This window comes from Amia ocellicauda, chromosome 3 (genome assembly GCF_036373705.1).
Source record: "Amia ocellicauda isolate fAmiCal2 chromosome 3, fAmiCal2.hap1, whole genome shotgun sequence".
NCBI classification, from domain to species: Eukaryota; Metazoa; Chordata; class Actinopteri; order Amiiformes; family Amiidae; genus Amia; species Amia ocellicauda.
In genome coordinates, this window is record NC_089852.1 from 17,774,720 (window position 1) to 17,798,495 (window position 23,776).

Sequence of the window (23,776 nt, forward strand, 5' to 3'; positions counted from 1 at the left end):
TCAAATGCCAGACTTAATTTTTTAGGGGGGAGGGGGGTGTAGTCTTGGCATATTTTGATCGATTTTTAGTTACTATGGCAACAGTGCCAACGATAAATGGCTTCAACAAAATGTGAAGCAAGCAACTGCAGTTCTGGAGTGCAAGGTTAAGACATTTAATCTCATTTTAGGAACACTTTGACTTAAATTGCTTTGAATAGCTCAGAGAGTACAAACAGATGCACATGTTCCATTTGACATAAATGCGGAAGAATTTTTGCCACCAAATAAAATGTCAACACTGAACAGCAAGATCGGTCCCCTGTAAACATTACAGTTATGTGCCTCAGTGTAACAGCCGCTTAAGGGTGTCAATGCATTGTTGTTGTTCATCGTAATCAACATAATGTTAATGTGTTCTTGAGATGACAAGGGGAGTTTGTTGCAAATTAGTTTTGTCTAGTATAGTGTCTACCCTTGTACACTGAGTTGTACTGATGAGCACAAGCTTATATTTTGCTTGCCAAGTACCTTAATAAAACTGCACTATTGGTCTGGATCTATAGACGAGTGAAGGATATTTAGAAACCGGTAAATAAATGCCTCAAAATGTTATTGAGAGCACAACTCAAGGAGCTTCTCCACACTTGATTATTCTTATTAAGCAGACGGCAAAGCGCAAAAAGGATTTTCTGCATTGTCTGTCCTCATACTACAGTCTTGTGTAGCACACACAGTGTATTAACTCAGATTTAGTTTTATGAAATCAAAACAATATACTTTTATAGCATATATATATAGCGAAAATGCACCTATACTTTAAGTAATTCAATAGGGGAGCATTTTGTTAAGTACCATCACTGGCATTTATAAATAGTTGTGGGTGTTTGTGTCAGACTGCTAAACCTCACTGTGTGAACTAGCACACTGAGATTTTTCAATTCAAGGTTTCATGAGATTATTGCATTCATAAACTAATATCAAACAAATTAATAAGACCCACCAAATAGCCCCCTAAATTGCAGCCTATATGCAGTTATTTAACAGCCTGTCTTTATATACAGTAAATATATTGGAAACAGTCTTACTCAAACTGGAGAATCAAAAGTCAATACTGGTGTCACATATTATTAGGCTTGTTGATTTTCAACATTTGTTTTAAATGCACCATAACAAAACTGTTGGTTAACAGTTATATCACTGCTATCACTGCTTGTTAATTTAACAATGGTGCATCTTCAGGTTCTTCTAAATAAACATGCAAATAAGCAGTAGTTTTAGGATTGGAACCATATACAACACAATTTCTACATAGACCCTTTGATCATTTTATGAATAGCACAATTGTATTAGGATACCAGAATGCAGCTTTAGAAATCTCTTTGCAACCAACTTGTTATTTTGCACCTTTTGAAATTAACTGTTAATTCTGAAGTATGCCTGAATTATTGGAAATTGTTCCTACTTAATAGATAAACTCCCCATGTCAGACAGACTAACATGTGATAGTCAGCTTCAACAAAACAATTTGCTTTTAAATGAGTGTTTTGTTTATGTAACATCTGCACTGAAACATATTTGTTGAAATGGAGCAATCCTAAACATAAACTATATCTATGTTCTGTTCTGGTTTGTTTTTCCTGATACAGAGAGCATGCTCCGTACAGCCAGCAGCCCAGACAGCCTACGGTCCCGCACCCCCATGATCACCCCTGACCTGGAAAGTGGCACCAAGCTGTGGCACTTGGTTAAGAACCATGACCACTCAGACCAGCGTGAGGGTGACCGTGGCAGCAAGATGGTCTCCGAGATATACTTGACACGGCTACTTGCCACCAAGGTACAGTAATGGGGTGTGCCGTTTCAGCCAAGTGGATGTAGCAAATCTTGAGACTAAATCGTCTATCTATAAATTCTTTGGGCACCCAGCTCCTGATACCCAGGTGGGGCGTGGCTTTGGTGTTTTTGTTGCAAATTGATGCAAATAACATTTTTAAAAATGGATTATGGACCTGCCTGTGTAATCCCATTTAGTAACATTCTCATGTGAAATTTGAATGAGACTAACGGAGGGGAGAGAAAAGGTAATTGGCAATGTATTTTGTTTGTATATTTATTTATTCATTAAAATGAAGTAATTTCAAAAATCCCAGCAGTTTTTCCACAGTCTAACTGCTAGGGCCCCTTTAAGAGCTTTCATTCGTTATGTTTGCCGAGCATCTTAAGCCAATTTCATTCTAACTGGAGAAAATAAGGAACATCACACTTGATTGCTTGCAGTTGATTGTTTTGGTCCTAATTGTACTGAGAAAAAAAAAATGAAATGAGATGAGATGGTGTTACAGGGCTCTTGGGCAGTCAATTTCAGTTTGCAGCAAAAAAAAAAAAAAAAAAAAAAAAAAGACAGGTAATTCATTCTAAATTTTATTTTCTGAGATGTGTGCCAACAGACTGCTGGGGACTGAACACAAGCCAGAGGCAACGTGTTTGGCTGTTAGTCAACCAGACTGCCCCCCTGTGTTAATCTGAATAAGCAATTTAGAAATTAATATACCTCTTTTGAGAAAGCAACACGAGTACACTTTACTTCTGTTTATTTATTTATTTGGTTTTGCCCTGCAGCAGCTTTGTTGACGAGGCAGAAATAAACTACCAGTCAGTCAATTCTCTCCCGTCTTCCAGCTCTGATGGACACGGCAATTTGGAAACTATTCCTTATTTCGTCAGCTAAATCCGACCCTGGGAACCAGCCCAAATCAATGCCAAGTGACACAAATTAAGCACTATTGTTTGTAACAGCCTTTATGAAGTGCTGATATAATATATATGCCGATAAAAGTCTATTGTTCTTTTGTGGCTGGCTGGGGAATGATATTAAGAGAGTCCGTGTGTAATGTGCACTGGGTCGTTTATTACTCCAGAATGACTAATTTTCAGTATTGGCCTCTGAGCTTGGCAAGGTAATTTGCAGATGCTAAGCATCATGATATTCTGCTTGCTCATAATTTTTTGTATATATATATTTTTAGGGCAAGCTTTAATGTAGAAGGTAATAAGTCTTTTTCAAGGTACATTTCAGTAAACCAAAAACTTCAACACCCCTCTTCTCCCATCAATGAACTCATGAACAGTCTGGCCTCTTTATTCTGTCAGCTGCAACATATGGAATCTGTTATTTAATCCACACCTGTATTTTGTTAAATGGCCCAATCTATGTGTAAACCATAGCAGATTTTCGGTTGCTTATAACCAGTTTTGCCAAGAACAGTCTACATCTTCTCCTGCCTTAAAGAGCCACCTCTTCATGTAGAAATGTGTGATTCTACTCTTCTTTCTTGTTAATGAGCCCGCTGAATGAGTTTGCATGTGTTAGCCATTTAGACACACTCCATTGTTAAAGGGTCCCAGTTTTAACGCAGCTGTGTTCTAGATCAAAACCCATTAAAGTTTTAGAAACTACTTATTGATTTGCAGATGTGGGGGGAAAAAGGAATAAGTCAACAAAAAAATATAATTTCATATGCATCAATGTGATATTCTTCTGTCACTATCTTCCAACTGATCATTTACCAATTTGCGAGGCATTGAGACTTGTTAAGCGTCAAGACGTTTTATCTAATACAACAATTGACAAATAGGCCTGGGGAGAGCGAGGGAGCTGATGTGCTGAATCGCTGTGTGTAGCATGGTGCCTTGATTTGTATGGATTTTGTGAAAGTCAGAGAGCTATAGAAATACAAATGAAGTAGTGGCATAGTTCTGTATTTGAGAATTATAATGCCAAAACTAATGATTAGTGGTGTGAATTTAATGACAAAGGTATATTAACACCATTCATTTGAAATGGTTATTCAGTGATGTATAATTTTTTTAATGCATATTTTTCATTAAACTATACTTATTTACCAATGATACATTTTTAGAGACAACTGAAACACTTATTCAGCTCAGAGAAAAGTAAAGTGATCACTTGATGTGAGTTAATACCGGGGGGACGGGGACTTTTGATTGCTACTCCATACAAATCAGTAGAGATGCATTCAAATATTTACACTTTAAGTTGTCTCTAAGGTGAATAACATACTCTAAAATTATATAATTCATAATTATTAGTTAGTTTTATTTACTAAATTAAAATGAATTACCACGTCACATTTCAAATGAAGGATGTGAGATTATTTTTTTATTGCTGCTGAACACAGAATTCCATCCTACCATTGAAAAGGGCCATGGGACAGTTAGCTTAAAGCCAGGGGCCTGATTCTGCGTGTTTTTGGTGCCTTCACTGCAGGGTACGTTACAGAAATTCGTCGATGACCTCTTCGAGACGATATTCAGCACTGCCCACCGTGGCAGTGCCCTTCCCCTCGCCATCAAGTACATGTTCGACTTCCTGGACGAGCAAGCGGACAAGCACCAGATCAGTGATTCAGATGTGCGGCACACCTGGAAGAGTAACTGGTAAGTGTTTGTGTGCAGTGAACCCTGAACAAGGTGCTTTTCCCAGTGGCATTAACAGGCAGCAAGGTATGCAGTTTTAACCACTTGCCCTCCAGCTAATGTTTCTACTGCAGCAAAATTAACAGCACAGCACAGATGCCAGGACTTAGAGTACATACTTTTCAGGGCTATTTCTCTCCCAGGGGGGTTTGCTTTCTTTGTCAGCAGCCTACATGTGAGGTGCTGGCGAAACCTAGAAAGTGGTCTACATGATTGAAGCAGAGCGAGCAGAACATTTTTCCCAACAATCTTCTGCCTCAGTAAAATCAGGGATGTAGCCTCTGACCATGCCACCTGAGATTCCTTGCAAAAATCTCTCAATTGCAGGGAGGCCCAAGTTTAGCTGTACTTCACTTCAAGTTGTTAGAAGGGATCAGATAATCTGCCATGTTAAAATAAGATCGGCCTCTATTTTTTCTATCTTTTAAAATGTTCGGTGAGCTCCAACCAATGTGTTTCCCCCCTCTGATCTTTAAGTATATGTTGCATTACAATAATGTAGACTATGACAGCTTTAATTACAGATAATTCAATTCTCCCAAATCCTGTGCTGTGGGGGAATTACATTTTCATAACAAGAGGAAGGTGAGGACAAATAAATCTGACCAAATCTGAGCTGGTGTTTCTCCCTTTCAGCCTACCTCTGCGTTTCTGGGTAAACGTGATAAAGAACCCCCAGTTTGTCTTCGACATCCACAAGAACAGTATTACAGACGCCTGCCTGTCAGTGGTCGCTCAGACCTTCATGGACTCCTGTTCCACATCAGAGCACAAATTAGGCAAGGACTCGCCTTCCAACAAGCTGCTGTATGCTAAAGACATTCCAAACTACAAGAATTGGGTGGAAAGGTATGTACACTGCTTGCCTTCTCTTTCAGTCTTCTCCGGGTATGGACCATCTCAAACCAAAGTCATGCTAAGCGTTCACTTTTCACGGCCGATTGGTTTATGAGGGATTCCTTCTCCATCTGTTTCTTCATGCAACAGGGCTTTGCAGTTATGTTGGGTGCAAAGAGATGCTAAAGAGCAGATGTGTGGAAGTTTTTATTTGTATAACTGGAGACTAGGATCTGTTAGCATTATTCATGAATAAATGCCCCATATGAGTCCTATTCTCACCGTTAGAATTAAATAAAAAAAAAAATTACTTAACCAGATGTAATCAGCATCAGTCTCTGCATAAGTTAATTTGATCTCTCCTTGAGGAACAGGTTCCCTGTGCAAATTGTAGTAATGCATTAATGACCATAATGGAAATTAAGAGCTCAATTGTCTTTTGTCTCTTAGAAGTAGGGGTTTAATTCAGCCTTCTTCTTTGCGCTCTGGGTAAAATGCGTTCTGCTGCAGAGCCATGGCCATAATTGGAGTTGCCATTCTGTGTCTGTCTCCAGAAGACAGAGGCAATAGGGAGGGAAGGTGTGTTGATGTCTGTGGTCTCGAGGGAGAATTCTCACATGGTTGATCATTGACCGGCTGGGAGCTCCGAAAGTGCTGTGAAGCGATTGATAGTGGGCTGCTGCACTAGTGGAAAGATGTAATTGTCACAAGGCCAGAGAGACCACAGATGTGTGGCATTACATTTTAGCAATTCAATTTAAAGTGGATTTAACTTTCAAAGTTAACTACAGATGCTAAATGGGTGTTTTCCAGCAAACCCACGTTCATGCACTTTGTAAGCAGAATGGAATTTAACAGACTGGTTTGAAGCTCAGATGTCCATATTGCTTAGGAAACGATGTTTATTGCTGAAAACTTGGATCACCAGCAGTGTGTTAATGTGTGAATGTTAATTCTGACTACTAAGGGGTTCCTTAAAAATGTGGTGCCATGCAATTTCTCATGACACTCCCCCATTGCTTGGTCTCTTTAACAGGTACTACTCGGATATCTCCAGAATGCCAGCCATCAGTGACCAGGACATGAGCGCATATTTGGCTGAACAATCACGGCTCCATCTGAGTCAGTTCAACAGCATAAGTGCTCTCCACGAGATCTACTCCTACATTGTGAAGTACAAAGACGAGGTGAGGACTGTATTATACTTTCCTTTTCTATGGAGCTCTGTGCTGTGGTGACTGCTACCAGTACAGAACTATATGCCAAGTATACTGATCATTGTCCATGAGATTGCTACTGTGGAAAATTCAGAAACTCGGTCCACTATTGAGACCAGAGTCTTCTTTCATGTTCTTTCATTCAGAACTGTTACTCTGAAGGACTAATTACAGTCTACACACCCCCCACCCCATTATATTTGTTGCTGCAGTCTTAGTTTTCACACTAGCATGTTAAATTCTGATTTATCATAACTACAAGGAGAAGCTCTGTCAGCATAGAAAAGAATTACAGCAACAAGGTTCTTGTCTGAGTTAGCGGTTTCTCATCAGGGACCTCTTGTGCTACAGTGCAGCACAAGAAAATGTTCTTTGAGACAGTTTGAGTTCTGAAGTTTACTATCCTATATATACTTTTCTTTTGGCATCATCTCTATAATAAGACGCAGGTCATTTATTTGCAATAAGCAAATGCCAGCCTGCATGTGATTCATACAATAAGGATATTGGAAAGATTGTTATTAAATACCATTGTAATACATAGTAGCAAGGTGTTCATCTTCTAGAGTTTCATTAACAATATGATTGCTTAATAATAACTTAAACTGATCATAATAAATGCCAAAACACAAACATCACTTTTTGCTGCTGCTTTACCAAGAGATCCCCTTAAAAACTAGTGCCCCAATGCATATAATCCTCAGTATCCAAAACAGGAAAAAGTTGATTTTGCATTTCTTGTTTTTCTCAGAACCATATGTCTGCCTAACAATTTGGGGGGGGGTATTGCCTTCTAGAGATATTTACTGCTAAAGAGAACTGAGAAAGAAATGAGGGAAAGTCTCGCAATTACAAAGAAAAAACCTTCATTAAATGACAATGTAATGTAACTGCAGGAGTCACAGAGATTACACTGGAGTTAATTGCAGGGGGGTAAAAGGGACGTAATGAAGTACTGTTAATAGTCACTTAGCTAGTACTTACATCCATTAAAAGCATTTTCATTAAGACCTTTGTATATCAGTGATGGCTTTGCTCAAATGTTGTTTGTTTTATTTTTTCCCTGGTATCTAATCCTCTCATTGTGTTAGGGAACTTGTGATTGATACAGTAAGCTATAATTGTACAGGTTTTGTGGGTAGCTTATATTAGCAATATGCAGTTTGCGCCTCCGTATTGAAACTTAATGTAGGTAGTATTTATTTCATTGGTCTGAGATGCTGACTTCCTGAAGGCTAATTCCCTGCGCTGGCAGGAAGATGGGCTGAGAAACTCGTTTCTGAGCAGAATGTTCTAGATCCCAGCTTGTCACAAGTGAAACGCCTTGCAGCCAGTAAAGAGGGCTGATAAGGGAAAAGGCCTTCACGCAAAGTGCATGTTCAATCATTTTTAGGAATGTGCATTTCCTTGCTTTTAGGCAGAGCTGAATTCTTAGCCAATCTTGCCCCATATCCACATTAGGCTTTCTCCCTCTCTCTTCTCCTTTTTTATTTTCTCTTTCTATCTCTCTGTTCTCCTGCAGTTGTTCTTGTTAATGCATCACAGCTGCCTCCATTTACTGGGTACCATTCATTATATGTAATTACTGAGATGCAGCACAGCCCTCACTCACAGAATTTCAAAAAAACGAATGATTATTCCATTATGCTGTTCTATAGCACAGGATCAGTGCCTCTGAATGGAAGCTGTAATTTATTCCCATTTAGATGGCCATATCTTGGTAATCGCTGCCTCCTTGATGCACACTGTGCTTCTTCCTCGTGTCGCCTGTTATGTCATTGGCAGGGCGCCTTTTCTTCTCATCATTGAACGAATATTGTCATTTTCTGGCTCATTAGTGATGCATAAAAAAGACAGAGATCTCCCTTGCTCCCACATTGCATAGTGTTGTTTAATAGTTGCCTTATTAGCTGTATTTTAGTTTGTATTTTTTTGCCATAGACAAACTGAGTCATATTTCATTAAAACAGTCTCTTTTACAAAGTTTGTCGGCCTGGGGGCTTCTTTTACAGCCCTGTTTTGCACCATCATATCCCTACAACTTCATAATAAAACTACAACAGTTGTACATTCTCTCTATCCAGTTCTGTTTAAATTTCAAAGAAAACAAATGAACAGATTTTTTACTTTGCAGTAACGTACTTTGGCCTTTTTCACTAACCATTTTTCATCGTTTAGCACCGTTCATTTATTAATTTCATTGAAGTGATGTATTGCATTAAATATATACGTTTTTAATTATCCCAATCAGCTCGGCTAGCTCTCTGTTGGAAAATTAACTTGCAGAACTGGTGTCATCAGACAAAACAGAGTAATTTTCTCCAGTTCCCTTTCACCTGCTTAGAACACATGACATCTTGGCTAAATGTATTTCATTTGTCTGTGGTTACTTATACTACACAATTTAGGCTCTGCTGTACTGTAACAGGGTGTGGTTAAATAACTGGGCCAAGTCCAGATTACAAATTTAAACACAATATGGCATGTTTTTCTGTAGTCTATATTTAAGGCAGCTTTCTTTTAGAGTTCGTTCCTTTCCCCTTTCCCTGCTTTTATAGTTATTGCAATTGTTCTCCAAGGTTCATTTCTTAATTAACTAATTAATTAATTAATTTTTCTAACTATTGCTTTATACAGTTTGCACATAACAGGAATGCAGGAAATAGGAACAGGCTAATTGGAAAGATGAATTTGTAATTTGCATTCAGAAGAACACTGTTGCAGCCGACTGCTGAACAATGCACCTGTTGAATCATCAGTGATATAATCAGTCAGTGCGTCGCTTTTCTTGTCTCTTTTTTTTTTGGGGGGGGGGGGGGGGTGGCGCCTGTTTCTTACATGGTGAAAATAGGTTAATCGAAGTCAGTTGGGTTTATCAACTTATTTTGTGTGCACAAGAAGTATAAACAAGACAAGTGTTTTTTGCTAGGTTAACATTAAAGCTGGTAGCTCGTATATGAAATTTGCAAAACATTTTTGTTTTGTATAGATTAGAGAGAATAAGTTATTGTGTGATGGAGCTTTCAGGGTGGCATTCATGACTTTGGTGTTTGGGTAGTTTTGTCTGTTCAGGTTTCAATTCTCCAATATTCAAAAGCAATGTCAAATATTGTAAAGGTTGAATATTACATTTCTAATGTTGAAGCATACATTCCTCTAATGCAGTGTTGTAAGTTGTTTTATGGTCTCTACACTTTACTGAGGTTCCATAGAATCTTCTCCAATTTGTTTCCCATTTAGTCAACTTTTTACTTTCACAGCCATTTATGTATTGATAATAACAGGAATATTAGATTCTCCTCATTGTGAATTTGGCACCACCTTTTTTTACCATTGTTAAATGCTTCTCTTCCCACTCCTTGCTTTCAAAAATTGTTACTCTATCTCATGCCTCATTAACAGACATATTTAGTTCACAAATTAAATGATATAAGATGGTGAAGGTTACAAATATAAGGTTAATTCATATATTATAGAAATCTGGATAGGACATTTTGTGAAAAATACATAGTCCTTCCTTTAACAGAAAAACAAATGTCTAGAACTTTAAAATTTGATTATTTTTCCCCTCATCGTAGAAAAAGGAATAAAATAGCATTGCCTTCAGTTTATTAGAGAAACACTGCATCCTATAGCTGCTTAGGCACACTTTAGTTGAGCAGGCATTTGCTTCTAGGTCAAGAGGTCTTGGTAATGATTGGAGGAGCTGAAACCCACACAAGCTACCAGGTCTCTCCTGTTGTGAGGCCAGGGGAGGCCGGCTGCTGCAGAAATTAAAGAAATGAAAGACAAGGTTCCAGCTGGCTCACAAACACAACTCACTCTCTCTCTCCCCCCATCTCTTGCTCTCTCTTACACTCTCATTCTCTCCCCCATCTCTCTCTCTCTCTCTCTCTCTCACAAGCACAAATGCAAAATTTTCTCTGCACATCAATGATTTAAACTGAAATCTTAGTTGTGTGAAGTGTGTATATTACAGTTTAAGACTGTCCTAATTATGCTTACATCCATTCTATCGAATTGCAGTCTCCTTTCTTTTGCTGCTGTTGTTATGCTGTTTGCTGTTGTTTCTGTAACAACATAAAAATAAATGCATATAATATCCAATTATTCAAATCAAAAAGATCTCCAAGGTGATAAACTGAGCAGTAAGAGCACCACAGTGGTCAGTTTCAATGCCTTGATATCTGTTTGCATCATTTATCGCTCCAATTAAGCTTTTAATTGTTGATGCTTGGGGGGGTGGTGTGGAGAAAAGAAAGCAGTGTTAAGATCATTTAAAATTATTTTACCTGAGAGTTCTCCACTTTTTCTAATCAAAAAGCAATCTGTTAGTGCGATTTAATGACTCAGAACCAGGCAGGCCGAGAGTGAGTGGATATGCGGGGAATGCAAGGCGTGCACAGTACAAGCTCATTACAGTTAATGGGGCTGTCCTGTACTGTGCAGCAGGCAGAACGACAGTAGAAATATGACTGCTGACTGTGTACCTCTAGGCAGAGCAATAGAGTGCCCCCCTTGCTGTTAATTGAGCATCAGTGGTTTCTAATCATTTAATTAAGGAAATAGTTAATAAAAATATGCTACTTTCACCAACCCCCGCCCCCCCTCCTCCACAACTGCCACCCAGACCTAATGCACTTATTTTCAGAGGGTCATTAGGATACTTAATTGGAGAATCTTCCCTATTGCTTTGGGAGATTAGCTCTTAAAGACTGCGTTATGACACTGATGGAGTGGTTGGACATGAAATCTTCGTTGCCAGATCCCCAGAGCATTCTTTCTGACAGATCACAGCAACAGTCTTTCCTCGTACACATTTGACGCCTCACCCCCAATACATGTGTTCTTCACATTGTAAAGATTTGAATGATTTCTCTGTTAAATTTAGTTCAGATAGATTAAGGCTCATTTCCTAAGACTGCATTACTTTTTTTTTTTTTTTTAAGTAACTGTTGAATTGCTTATTCACACTTTGCTCCTTCACATATCCAGCTATAGATATAGGGAATCTGGAAGTAATTTATTTGTTTACCACATCCATAATCTAAATTAATACACTGTAAAATGCTGTGTAAACTCTTAACGGCAGCTTTGTTGGAGTACCTGTCTTCTATTTCTTTCCCCTATGCAGAAGTGTAACTTTAGTGCATGTATGTTTTTGTACTATGTTAAATTAAAAGTACTGAAACTATTATATATAGCGTAGCAGCTATATTTATGTTACACCACTGCAAGCAGGAGCTCTAGTAGGTATCGAATCCCACCTGTAACACACCTGGCTTTGGCCCAATGTTCCCAAAAGGCAGTGCCCAATTTCCCTGAGTCACGCCAAAGAAGGGTTTGTAAAAGCTGGTTGGGGATAATTTGGTTCTCAGTAGGAGAGCGACCCCTGTGGTTTGTCAGGTGCTTGTAGGTTTCAGGTGTTAGCTGTTCTGTCTACATCAAATTCATCAAATTGGACAATCAAAATCAAATCAAACAAGTATGTAGAATACTAATACAATCCAAATTATATATTTATGGATTAATGGGTAATCAACCCAGGGTAGACTACCTGAAATTACCCTCCAGTAGTAAAAGAATATTAAAAACCAAATTTGAATACAAAGCTATTTCAATTTGTTTTTGTTTTTTTAAGATTCCTGCTTTGATAAATTAACATTTACAAAATAGGGATGCATGTTCCATTTAACTGATCAACATTTGTAGATCAAGCTTGTTTTGTACAGTTCTTTGAAATCTACATTTATTTTTATGCAAAAGAAGACTCACCCAAATACTAAAATGGGTAGACATTTACTTTCTCATGCTCATTTGTAGATGCTTTAAATATGATAAAATCAATCATAAAAAGATTAACTTAACCTGTTATGTCTCCCCTCCCCCCCACTTTCTCTCCTCATCTCTCAGATATTGTCTGCTTTAGAAAAAGATGAACAAGCCAGAAGACAGAGACTGCGGTGTAAGCTGGAACAAGTCATCGACACCATGGCCCTTGCCAGTTGAAAGACCAGTATCTTGTTGGCCTGAGCGTCATTCTGAACACAGACTAAAAACTGAGAATACAAAAGCAGTGCACTGTGGATCCCGCAGGACTGGGCATGTGTAGCCTGTCTCCATTACGAGCATTTAAATCATTATTTTTGTTTTGGTCTTTTGTTTTATTTTAAGATATCTTTTCACAGACAATAAAAAAACAATCAATGAAGAACCAAGGAGAATAAACAACAAAAAAACAACTGAGACATGGCAACTTCATGGCTTTGGGAACCGTTCCTCTGGTCACAAGATAATCTGCCACACGATGAAGCCTGGATGGGACATTATTAACCTCAAGGGACTTTTGTGTTTTTTTTTTTTTTTTGCTTTTGTTGTTGTTGTCGTTGTTGTTGTTGTTTTAAATATACTTGACTGCCCACTCTCCGGCTACCTGCCACTAGTGTTACTGCACAATTTGCACAATTTACAGGAAATTACATTAAAAAACAAACAAAATACAATTGAGTTTTTAAAGATGATAAAATAAATTAAAAGCTTAAAAGATTTTTTTTTTTTTCAATTTTAACTGAAAAGATTAAATCGATATTATGAAATGGGTTCTGTTATGAAATGAGTTCCATAAGCTTTGATATTTCTGACAAAAACAAAAAGAAAAAAAAATACTCGTCCTGTGCCATGTTTTATTTGAATGTTGTTTAGTGCAAAGACATTTTTTTAGATGATAAAATGTGCTATAATTTAAATGTTAACATGCCGAGTGACTGAAGTTATTAAAATGAAAAAAAAATGAAAAAGCAAAAAATGGAAGCAGAAAGAAGAAATCTTATAAGGCACACAGTCTTTTTGATGGGTTTTTTTGAAGTAAATAAGTACTGTATATTTTTTATTTGCAACTCTTCACTCATCACATGCAAATCCTTTTTTGTTTTATTGCAAAAGCAAGAAGGAGCTGCAGCTTTTGAGGCATTTATTTTCTTTCCAGATTACATCCAGTGGCGTTTTAAAACGGACCCAAAAATAGTTTGTAGAAACGAGTGTTGTGGTTGCTAAGCATCCATCCTTTCCGCTGGAAAACAGAATAATTGTAGTTAACATTGCGATATCTCTCAGAACAGCACTCTTGGTGAATACTGAGTGTTATTGCCGTTTTAAGTTAATATCTGCAAAATGCCTATAAAACATCAGACATGCATTTCCAATTGCACAGTTATTGGTAAATGAAGTACATTATTGAAGAGATGGTTCTGCACTTGCTGGTCGAGAATGCATGGAAATGCTGTTTTTGGTCTGGTACGGAACATTTTAAATATCAACAGACACGCCTTTCTTTAGCAGTTTGGGCAGAAGCAAAAGAGTAGGACCCATTTGAAGGGCTGTTCATCTGTTTACGAGAGGCTATTCCTTTGATAAATTTCAAAAACACATGAAATGTTTCTCGCTTTCCCTCATCTTAAATCCTATCCTACCAATGGAAATGAACCAGCCCTTTTCTCCCCCACCCAACAAAAAATACATCATAGTGAGATTACCAAGAACATTTAGCTTGTACTAGAACGAAGGAGAAAATCACACAGCACCGGGCTTACTTTAAATATTATTATGCAGATTAGGATGCAGAGCATATTTAGTTTTTTGATTGGAGGCAGTAAAGATCTAAGAAAGAGGGTTAGCTTTGAGGCGAAGGAGAAAAAATATATATATACACAAGTCATTAGTAGGCCAAGACTAAATAATCCCTTTATCCCCGTGACCTGAGTAAACAGAAGACTGTCATTTTTGTGTGTTTGGACTTTTTTGTGAAAACTCTGAAAGTTTGACGTTGTGGTGAGAAATGTGTAAACTGGTTTCCTTCTTGCCTGAAGTGACCTGTGGTCAGTAGTAGTTTTAGAATATTTTGTTTTGTTTAATTTTTGCTTTTTCTCCCCAGAATCGAAGCTGTTTTTTTTTTTGTTTTTGTTTTTTTTGTTTTTCCCCACTAATTGATCATGGAAGCCAGTTCCTCCGAGGTCATAGAAAATGATTGACTTGCATTGCTGGTGTACTGTACAGTATTTTATAAAGCCGGTATTTCACAGCTGTGAAGTGGGAATGAAGACCAATAGAAATCTTAGCCTTGTGTGACAATTGCCGCTTAATTATGTCTGTGCTTGTTTAGAGAATTTTGTTTTAAAAAAAGGCTATGACTAAAATACCTTTTGCTACAGCATGGTTTACACTCTCATTCGTGTTGGGGAAGCATTCAGTTTCTCAGCAGAAAGCAAGATGGCACCTACCTTATTTGCAGTTCAGGTAGGTTGCAAGACCTAATTTTGCCAAGGTCACAAAATTAATCATACAAGGGAGAGCAAACTGCAAAAGTGACACTTACAAACTTTTTATAATTCAGTATGGACTGCTTCTCATGAGCTTTCACACCTCTTTTCCTATAAGGTGTTTTGCATTATGTGGAAGAACCTTTGTGTTGCATCTTTCTCTAAAAGCTTGTGGGGGGAGCCGGCTTCCATGACAAACAAATGAGAAACTATGTATATGTTTTCCTTAAAATTTGTTACTGCACATAAAGACTCCTGCTGTTACAGTGTTGAGAAACTAAACTGTCCGGTTTTTCAACAAGGTCACTCAAGTACTGGGACACTTTTAAACAGAAATCACGCCCCCCTCCCCAAGGTGCAACACCCTATGAGTGTATTTGGACCAATCATCTCTGACTGGAACTGCAAGAGGTTTACATCAAAACGTACTGGACATCAGTTTATTTTGGGAATAGCTGAATGAGTGCCATAATCTGCTAGTGATAGACTTTTACACATTAGGATTCAACCAGAACTTCAAACAGGCATAATAGGGGACACATTTCCAAACAGATTGTTTTACCACATTTAATTAACTATGGATCACTGTCCTCTGAATCCAGTAGTAGCCTGGATGAAGATCAACTATAGTTCTTCTTACCCACAGGGTGGGGTTTGTGTACCATGTTTCAGGAGGGTGTATAGGGAATTATATTTATATAGTTCAGGGCATTTTCAGATTCACTGAGCCATGGGTTTTTTTTTAAGCAAGTGCATTTAAGGATGGTGAGTTCCATAAGGTTTTGTCTAAAGTCTTTAAAACTTTTTCCTCTGTTTCTCAGACTACAGTGTGGTGCAGGATATCAGTGTTAGTTATTTGGTTTTAGGGTATTAATACATTTTCAACACCATTGCCCTACTTGATCATTGGTGGTCATCCAATTTTTGATTAGTGTGGCCTATGTAGTAGTAATATTACCAGTAATACACCATTTAACAGATTGTACTGCTAATGGCTTTAGCAGGCACAAGTTCAATCTACTTAATATGTAGCAGCCTATCACTATGCAGGATAGTCTTTGAAGATTGTAAAACCGCTGGATATATTGTAATTTTCAAAGTCTCAGGAGGTTTTTTTTTTTTTTTTTTTGTTTTTCCATTGTTGTTTTTTAGTGGGTTAGGGAGGGTGGGAGGGCTGGCTGTGGGCTGTGGACTATTGCATGACTGCTCTAGATTTTAGAAAGAGTTACTTTTAAAAATGCAAGTGTTGAGGCCTTTGGTCTCCTGAAGATTTTGTCTGTTTGTATTTCCCCCCTCCCACCCCCCACCCCCCCTCCTTTAACTTTTGCCACTTTGTGTATAAGATAGAGACTTAATTGTACAACTCATTTCATTGAATGGTACGAAAATATTTTTAATTCAGCAAGGAAAAATGTTTTTTTGACACCTCTGACAGAAAGGCTGGAAAGAAAGGACAATACTGTTGGATTAACTTGTGGTATCACTCAGCATTTGCTTTGCACACAGTGCCTTCTCAGCTACAGTACATTTCTGGTTTTTCACCCTACACAACATTTTCTCTCATTATCCTGCCTTTTGAGAACTGCTTGCTGTCGAGTAGTGTTCCTTAATCTACCCATTATAGCAACTAAAAAATAAAAAGTTTTCAGACCCGTTTATATCGAAGAGATTTGGTTTCACGTCATTCCATATCACAAGAGCTTTTCCAAAAGTACTCTGTAACAGTGTGGCTCCTGTCTTTATTTTTCTTTATAGTTGTGGCAAATCAAATTTAGCAATCCTTTTTAAACATAGGATCAAAACATTAAATAAAATAATCAAAGGAATTTTAATACTATAAGAATACTGATTACATTTTTAAGATTGTTTCAGACTTGAAGCAACTGTGACAAGTTGGCTGTTTAACGCTCATTGTGTAAATATTCTGCTATTTCCTATTTTGCAGATTTACTACTTGTAAATAAACACACGCATCAAGGAGAGATTAAACATTTTTTTGCTAAATAATGTATTTTGTCTCTGTGTGGTTTATTTGTGTTTTCATCTCTTGACCAAAGTTGGATGATTACCTTCTGCATTTAAAGTGAAAAGACACTATAAAACAATTATGCACAATGATCTGTATACATTATTTTGAATGTATTTGTTAGCTTTCTGTATACAAGCAAATGGTTCCAATAAAGCTTGATGACAAATAATGGACAGTTCATACCTTCCTTAAGATGGTTCTAAAAAAATAAAAAAAAATAAAAAAAATAAAACACCCAACACACTGCCTGCCTTATATTCACTAATGATGGCTTTGCCTACATGTGACCAAAGAGTACTTTACTCCAGGGAAAGGATAATCTATTGAACCTAATCTATACTTGACGTCATATTTAGTCAATATCTATCCAACATAATCATGGCCTGTATGGGCTGTTTTTAATCTTAAACCAATACATGAGGTTTTCAAAATATCCCTTACAGAGTTAGTCAGATATCACATGTAGGCAGACCACTACTGGAGCAATTGCTTTTGAAACATCTTCTCTAATGAAATAGAAAAGTAATCATGATTATAATTCTATCAATAATAAAATGCATAGTTGAGTCAACTTTTTTCTGAAGTGATTTTAAATAGTGTGTGTGTGTGTGCATTTGTGTATTATAAGAATATTTTAAGTTAGTAAAATAAAAACATTGTAAAATTGCAAATTGTGTTTTTAAAATAAAACTCAAACCGATTAAAGCATTTGAAGCAATGATTTTTAAAATAAAATCTGTAAAAAATTGCTCAAATTAGGTCTTATATGACATGGAGCACTAAAATGTACCTTGATGGTGCTGGTAACTTGCTTAGGAAAAATTCTCTGCCGAGGACTGGATTTAATAGTCGATAAGACAATTACTCTCAGTGAGACACAGTTAAAGCAGAACTTGGAGATATAATTTAAACAATGTATTCAGTAAAGCCTGAATATTGATAAACTGGATTATAAGACTAAAGATAGCATTCAAGTGTGTTCCTGGAGTAATAGAATTGCTTCACCCTCATTTGTTCTTTTTCTTTCATTTATTCATACTCATTTATTTATTTATTAATTAGCCTATGTGACTTTTAACTGCATATAGAATTACTCCCAACTACAGAAAAGACAGGAAAGAATAATGCCTTTAACTTGCCAAATCCATGCCATAATGTAGACTGTCAGCAGCACTTCCCTAAACCCAATGAGGCTGGATAAATAGGATGTTGTCATTTGTTCCAAGCATACGAATCCAGGCTAATTAAATTAAAATTCCATTGGAGAAAAGCTGAAAATGCATAATGATTGTGGAACCACTGAATCCATAAATGATTCTGTCAGAAACAAATGTTCACTTAGCATTATGTGATGATGAATTGTACTGGAAGTAGAAAGCTCTTTTTTAAGTTAAGCTTTTATAAATTATCTGTCAGCACAACTAATAAATCTGTGAGGTCCTTTTTTATATTCCCAGATGCCCCCCCCCCCTCCCCTCCTTTCTTTAGAGGCCCTTTGAAAATTGTCAGGGTTCATTGTATCAATTAGGTGTCATAGCCCAAAACCAACAAAAGGATGCAACTCCTTTCAGGATAAATCACAGACATAATTCTCTATTCCTTCCCAGCACAGAAGGAACATGAGTTGGGAAGTACTACCCAAGATTAGTGTCACATAACAACAGCAGGAGTGAATGTGTCACTTTAAAGACACTAACACATAAAAGCATCAATTGAACCATTCATAAATCATTTAGAAGTTGCCATTCAGAATGTTAAATGCCTATAAAGTGGCATGGGATATTAAAACAATTTTTAAGGAAATGTGTTGATCCTGTGGTTTTCAAATGACAAAATAAAGATTTAAAGCCATGCAGTTCAACTGTCTGGATAGGCAGCAGTGGATGTCATGCCTTTGCAAGACTGGATCTCTAAATATCCTCTATCACCTATGACCCTCTGATATCTATTGCCAGAGCAACCATTACGGTAATGTTACCATTAAGTCTTTCATTATACGGTCACCGGTACATAAATACATTTCGACCTAATGCACATTATGATCATTAGCTTTATGTGAAAAGGATGTTTTTCATGCCAAAGTGGTTATGAGAATTACACATCTGTGAACCTCATGTACACAATAAATCTACTCTGCCCTTCACTTGGGCCATGAATATAACTGTAATGAATAAAGTTTTTCCCAAATCCTGTCAATTAATCTGACAATAGTTGGCCATAGAAACTGGCCCTTAGAGTGTCTTGAGGAGCTATGTGAAGAAATCCTGCAGTGATACAATTTGAAAAGCTGGTTAGCTTCAGTCCCTTTGCATGATCTCTCAAAAAAGGAGACCGCTGGCCTACTGGGTAGCACAGAAGCCACCTACAAGCTGTGGAGTGCCAGCGTCAAGGGCTCTAACTCAATGTGCCACTTCCCCCTTTTTTTGTCATGCCGGATGCCTGACATAGAGGAAAATCAGAAAGGGGCCCTGGAGGTTTTTGCCTGCTTGGCAGAGGTAACAGACAGCAAGGGAACACTTTCGGGATAGAGGAAACGTGCTTGAAAAGCAGCTTTGTTGGACTATTCATATTGAGCCTCTTCTGTGAAGAGGTTCTTCTCTTGGCAAGCTCAATCTCAGCACCTCTCCCATAAATCTGACTGAGAGTAGATGGGCTCATGGGTGGGTGGGTGGGAAGCAAGGAAAACAGAGAGAGGTAACAAATAGACATTTCTAGGTGCTTCAGCTATCCCGTTCCCCTAAGAGGGTTTGGACTCGAGAATAATGGGGGGAACACCGGATCCAGGCCATTCTCCCCAGGCATTGTATCAACCTGCAAAGACATCCATTTGAAGTCATGAGGAGGCAAACTGCCAGTAGCTTTGGATGACTGAAGCATGTGGGCTTCTCAGAGGGCCGGTCAGCTGCCAATGACCATACCCACAGCTGCTGGTGTCTATCACAATTCAGCTTCTCATCTCTGAGCACTGCCTGAGCATCTACAGGAATTGGTGATGTGCAAGTGGCACTTCAAAGTCAGCTGTGTCCATTGACAGATGACCGGGAGAACTTTTCTATTTCTAGCCAGAAGTCTGTAGGGGGTTGCATTGGCATGGTGGATTTAACAATACTCAGTTGTATTTGTATAACAATTTACTTCCATGGTTCAGTTTCTGTTGCTTGCTTTCTTGCTGTGCCAAAATACCAGGATGTAATGGCTTGTAAAACGTTTCCCCAGGGTTGTTCTTATCCTTTAGTAACTGCCATTGATTACATTAAAATGTTTTGAGGAGGTATTGAAATGGAGTTGAAGGAATAGATCAATGTGACAAACTGGTCATCAATCAAGACAGAAAGTTTCAGTATTGCTCCCTGAGGAAATGTAAACACACTAAGCATGCACTTAATAAGAGTCATATGATAAATTATGATGATGTTTGTTTAAATTTTTCCCTGGTGAGGCTTACAAAACAAATGCATTGAAAACAACAAAAACATCTAAATAAGGGATTTGATATACACTCACATACAAAGGAGCACACACACTATATACACACACAAACATACACACTAGCAGAAATGTAATGGTTTAGGCATACATTGGTATCAATGTACATGTACATTAATACAATATACAGTCAAGCTTTCTCCAGCAGCCTTGGATGTCCTTGTCTGTAGACAAATGGAATAAAGACCAAACCAAGTCACTGCTGCACAAAAGTCTACTTTGACGATTAAGCTATTCCTAATTGCATTAATTCAACTGACATTGCATTCCTCTAAGTTATGGAACCTAAACTTGTGTAATGTTATTATCCAAGTCGAACAGTGTTTTCTGCTAATGCTGACCTACTCAGTGTAACTCAGTCTCATATATCTATATATTTATTTTACCGTTTTAACACCCATACTTTCGAACATTGCCTAGAGATATCAGGAGAAGTTCCACCTTATCTTTGTTCATCAATATAGAATCAAGATATTTATCTGAACAATGCATATAAGTAGATTTAAGCTAACACTTAAAGGAAAAGATCATGATGCTTATTAACTATGCACATAAAGTTGCAGATTTTTTTTTTTATTAATATGGTTTCCAAGTGGCCATATTTTTTTAAAATGAATTCTGATGCATGTTCTAAAACATGAACAAACATTCATGTGTAATAAAGGTGGCACAAAGTGCTCTGAAACATTTTATTGTCTGGGGTGCTCTATAAAGGTGCTGTGCAAGACGAAGATAGAATTCTCATTCTGCATGGAAAATGTTATTTTATCTCTGCCTTTTTTTTCATGTCATGCTGCACTAGTGTTTACTGAAGCAAAAGAAAAGGAATATTACAATTAATTTGGGTTTATTTCCGTGTTACCATGACTGTTTCAAAGCTTTTTTTTTTTTTCTTTCTTGACTTTATACTGCCCTTTCAGCCAAACAGAAAAAATCCATACTTCTGGTTTTGCTTGAAATGCTGAATGTTATCGTGACCTTAACCTCAGCTTCAGCACAGGGGAAAAACAAAGGTGTCTTTCACAAATAAGTAGTCTGTTATGATGTATCCATGGAGATAAGGCTTGCCTACATGTAGTTAGCTTCTTCTATATATGCATAAAATGAGAAGTCAAAATCTGTGTCTGTACACTTTTTGTTAAATCAAGGACACCAAAAAAGGAACATGTGTAAAAATATATGAAAGGAGCTGCTGATGTTTATGTACAAATGGTGACTCAAGCCAGAAATGTGATCTAATATTCTTTTTTTGTCTCTGTGATGCAGTGACAATGCAGTGAGAAGAGATTTGGGGGAGATTTGTGGGGAACAGCAGCTGATGCGCTGCTGCTCGATTACTGGCTCCCCTCCTCGATAAAACAGGAAGTGCATGGCTTCCTGATGCGGCTCAAGAGGAGCTAAGGTAGGGATGGCGAACCTTTTTTGGCTGGAGTGCCCAAAGTCTGGTTTGTATACTTTGCTAAGTGCCAAAGGGTGCCAATAATACATTTGGGATATAAAAGTTTATACAGGGGCTAAACAGTATTTTTTAAGCAATATTTATGTTATTGTTTTGTTGTAATTAAGTTATTAAGCAAAACAAACCACAATACAGAAATACACACAATACATCCAAAATGTATGGACAGAGGGAACCATCCCACCCGCTCGCTACCTGCATCCACTGCCAACCTCCCCCCACCTTGAACCCCCCCTGAATGACTGCATGACCCGAGGCACATATTCTTCCCAAAAAAGATTATAAATATGCAGGTTCCATTTTTGCTCACAGATTATTGTCAATTATTGTCAATTTACAAATTTACAAATAAAAAAAAACTATAAAAATATAAAAAAGCAATAGTAATAGCACTTCACTATCTCGGTCATTTTTGGAATATGTCCCTTTTTATTTTGGACAATGAGAATCTATAATCCTCATTCAAATTAAATCAATCAGTCTTAATTATATATAGTGCAACACCGTGCCAAAGCATGTCATAACATTAAAGAATATATAGTAAGTGCATCATACAATTAATACATAATTTAAATGTTGCAGCATTGCTACAGTGCAGTAAAATGCATGAATCACATTTCATCACGCATTAAGTTTGAGGATTATAATGGTAAAGTAAATTTAAAAACCCCATTCAAATCACAATCTACCCCCAAAACAAAGTCCCACAGGTTCTCCCATTGCCCTGCCGTTACATACAAGAAGTACTTGCATGTACTTGCGCTCAATCAACCATGCACCTTCATTTTTTTCGGCGTATATTTACTTAATATCTACTGATTTTACATTTTGTAAAATAACTAAAACTGGTAGATTAATATACATTATGTGGCGCTTATGTTTTAAGACAAAAATAATGCAGTAGTATCAATCTACCATGAGAATGAGTGTGCACAAATTTACTCTACAAATCAAAGGCATGATTTATTTATGTTTGAGAATTTACAGCTTTCTTTTTCCAACTTTATGCACTTTTTAAATTGTCAGTGTTAAATATGAATGTGTGGCCACTTCTCCATTTGAAACAGGAGATAACTGTAAACGAAATCTTCCTCCCGTTCGCAGAGTGCCTCACCGCAGCATAAACTGCCATAATAACACTAACATCTTGTTTGCGAAATGCAGCTTTTCGCAGTTGTGCGCGGATCTGCGCAGCTCTACTAATGGGAGCAGAGGATTCTGCATTTCTGCGCATAACTGCGAAAATCTGCGTACAATAACCCAACCTAAAACATGAATATTCGCAAGCGCTACTCAATTACTTGGCGGCGGTGACGTCACTGCCAAATACACTGACTGGTTTTCTAAAGTGCCAATCAGTTTAGTCGATTGAGCGGCGGCCGAAAAAAAACAAAAAAAAACACTTGTCCTTTTAGTTTGATTACAGTGCACTGTGTCTGAATAAATCACCTCTATCTGCACCGTAACATTATGCTTGCTAAACCCAACATGGTGTCACAGTCTCTAAATAAGTATTTGACTTTGTTGTTGCTTTTGCTTTAGATGGAAGGCTTAGCACTGTTAAACCAATCCGGAGGAAACAAGAGTGAGCAAGACTGAAAAAGTCATCTTTGTGTCTGCTTCCTCCCTCCGGAGACAGCAATTCAAGTGAGTCGTACGCCTTTCAACATGTCCAATGTAAAAATAATTGCTAGCAAGCAAAGTTGAGCCCCTGTGGACCAGGAAGTGTCTCTGTTTGTGAGATGCGGCTCTTACCCCTTCAGCCTGGCAGAGGAGGAGAAAGAGGGCAGCACCCACAATGCCTTGCTGTCTCTCCTCTATAGGTTTCGCTGAGTTGTGTCACTCCAATGATCTATGGGAGCTGTAGTTCTTGAACCAAATTCAAACAGAAACTTACACACACAGTACAACTATTAACATCACCATCATCATCATTATCATAATAATAACACCA

The 23,776-nt window shown here is 37.6% G+C and overlaps 1 protein-coding gene across 1 annotated transcript in view; it reads left to right on the top strand.

Moving 5' to 3' along the window:
* Nucleotides 1–16,855, top strand: part of plxna1a (plexin A1a) — a 311,729-nt gene extending 294,874 nt beyond the window's left edge. Inside the window, exons 28-32 of the mRNA XM_066698365.1 lie at nt 1,629–1,819; nt 4,271–4,440; nt 5,116–5,328; nt 6,353–6,503; nt 12,447–16,855. Of these exons, the coding sequence (XP_066554462.1) occupies nt 1,629–1,819; nt 4,271–4,440; nt 5,116–5,328; nt 6,353–6,503; nt 12,447–12,542 (821 nt within the window). The 3' untranslated portion in view covers nt 12,543–16,855. The remainder of the gene's footprint in view (nt 1–1,628; nt 1,820–4,270; nt 4,441–5,115; nt 5,329–6,352; nt 6,504–12,446) is intronic.
* Nucleotides 16,856–23,776: the final 6,921 nt, after the last annotated feature.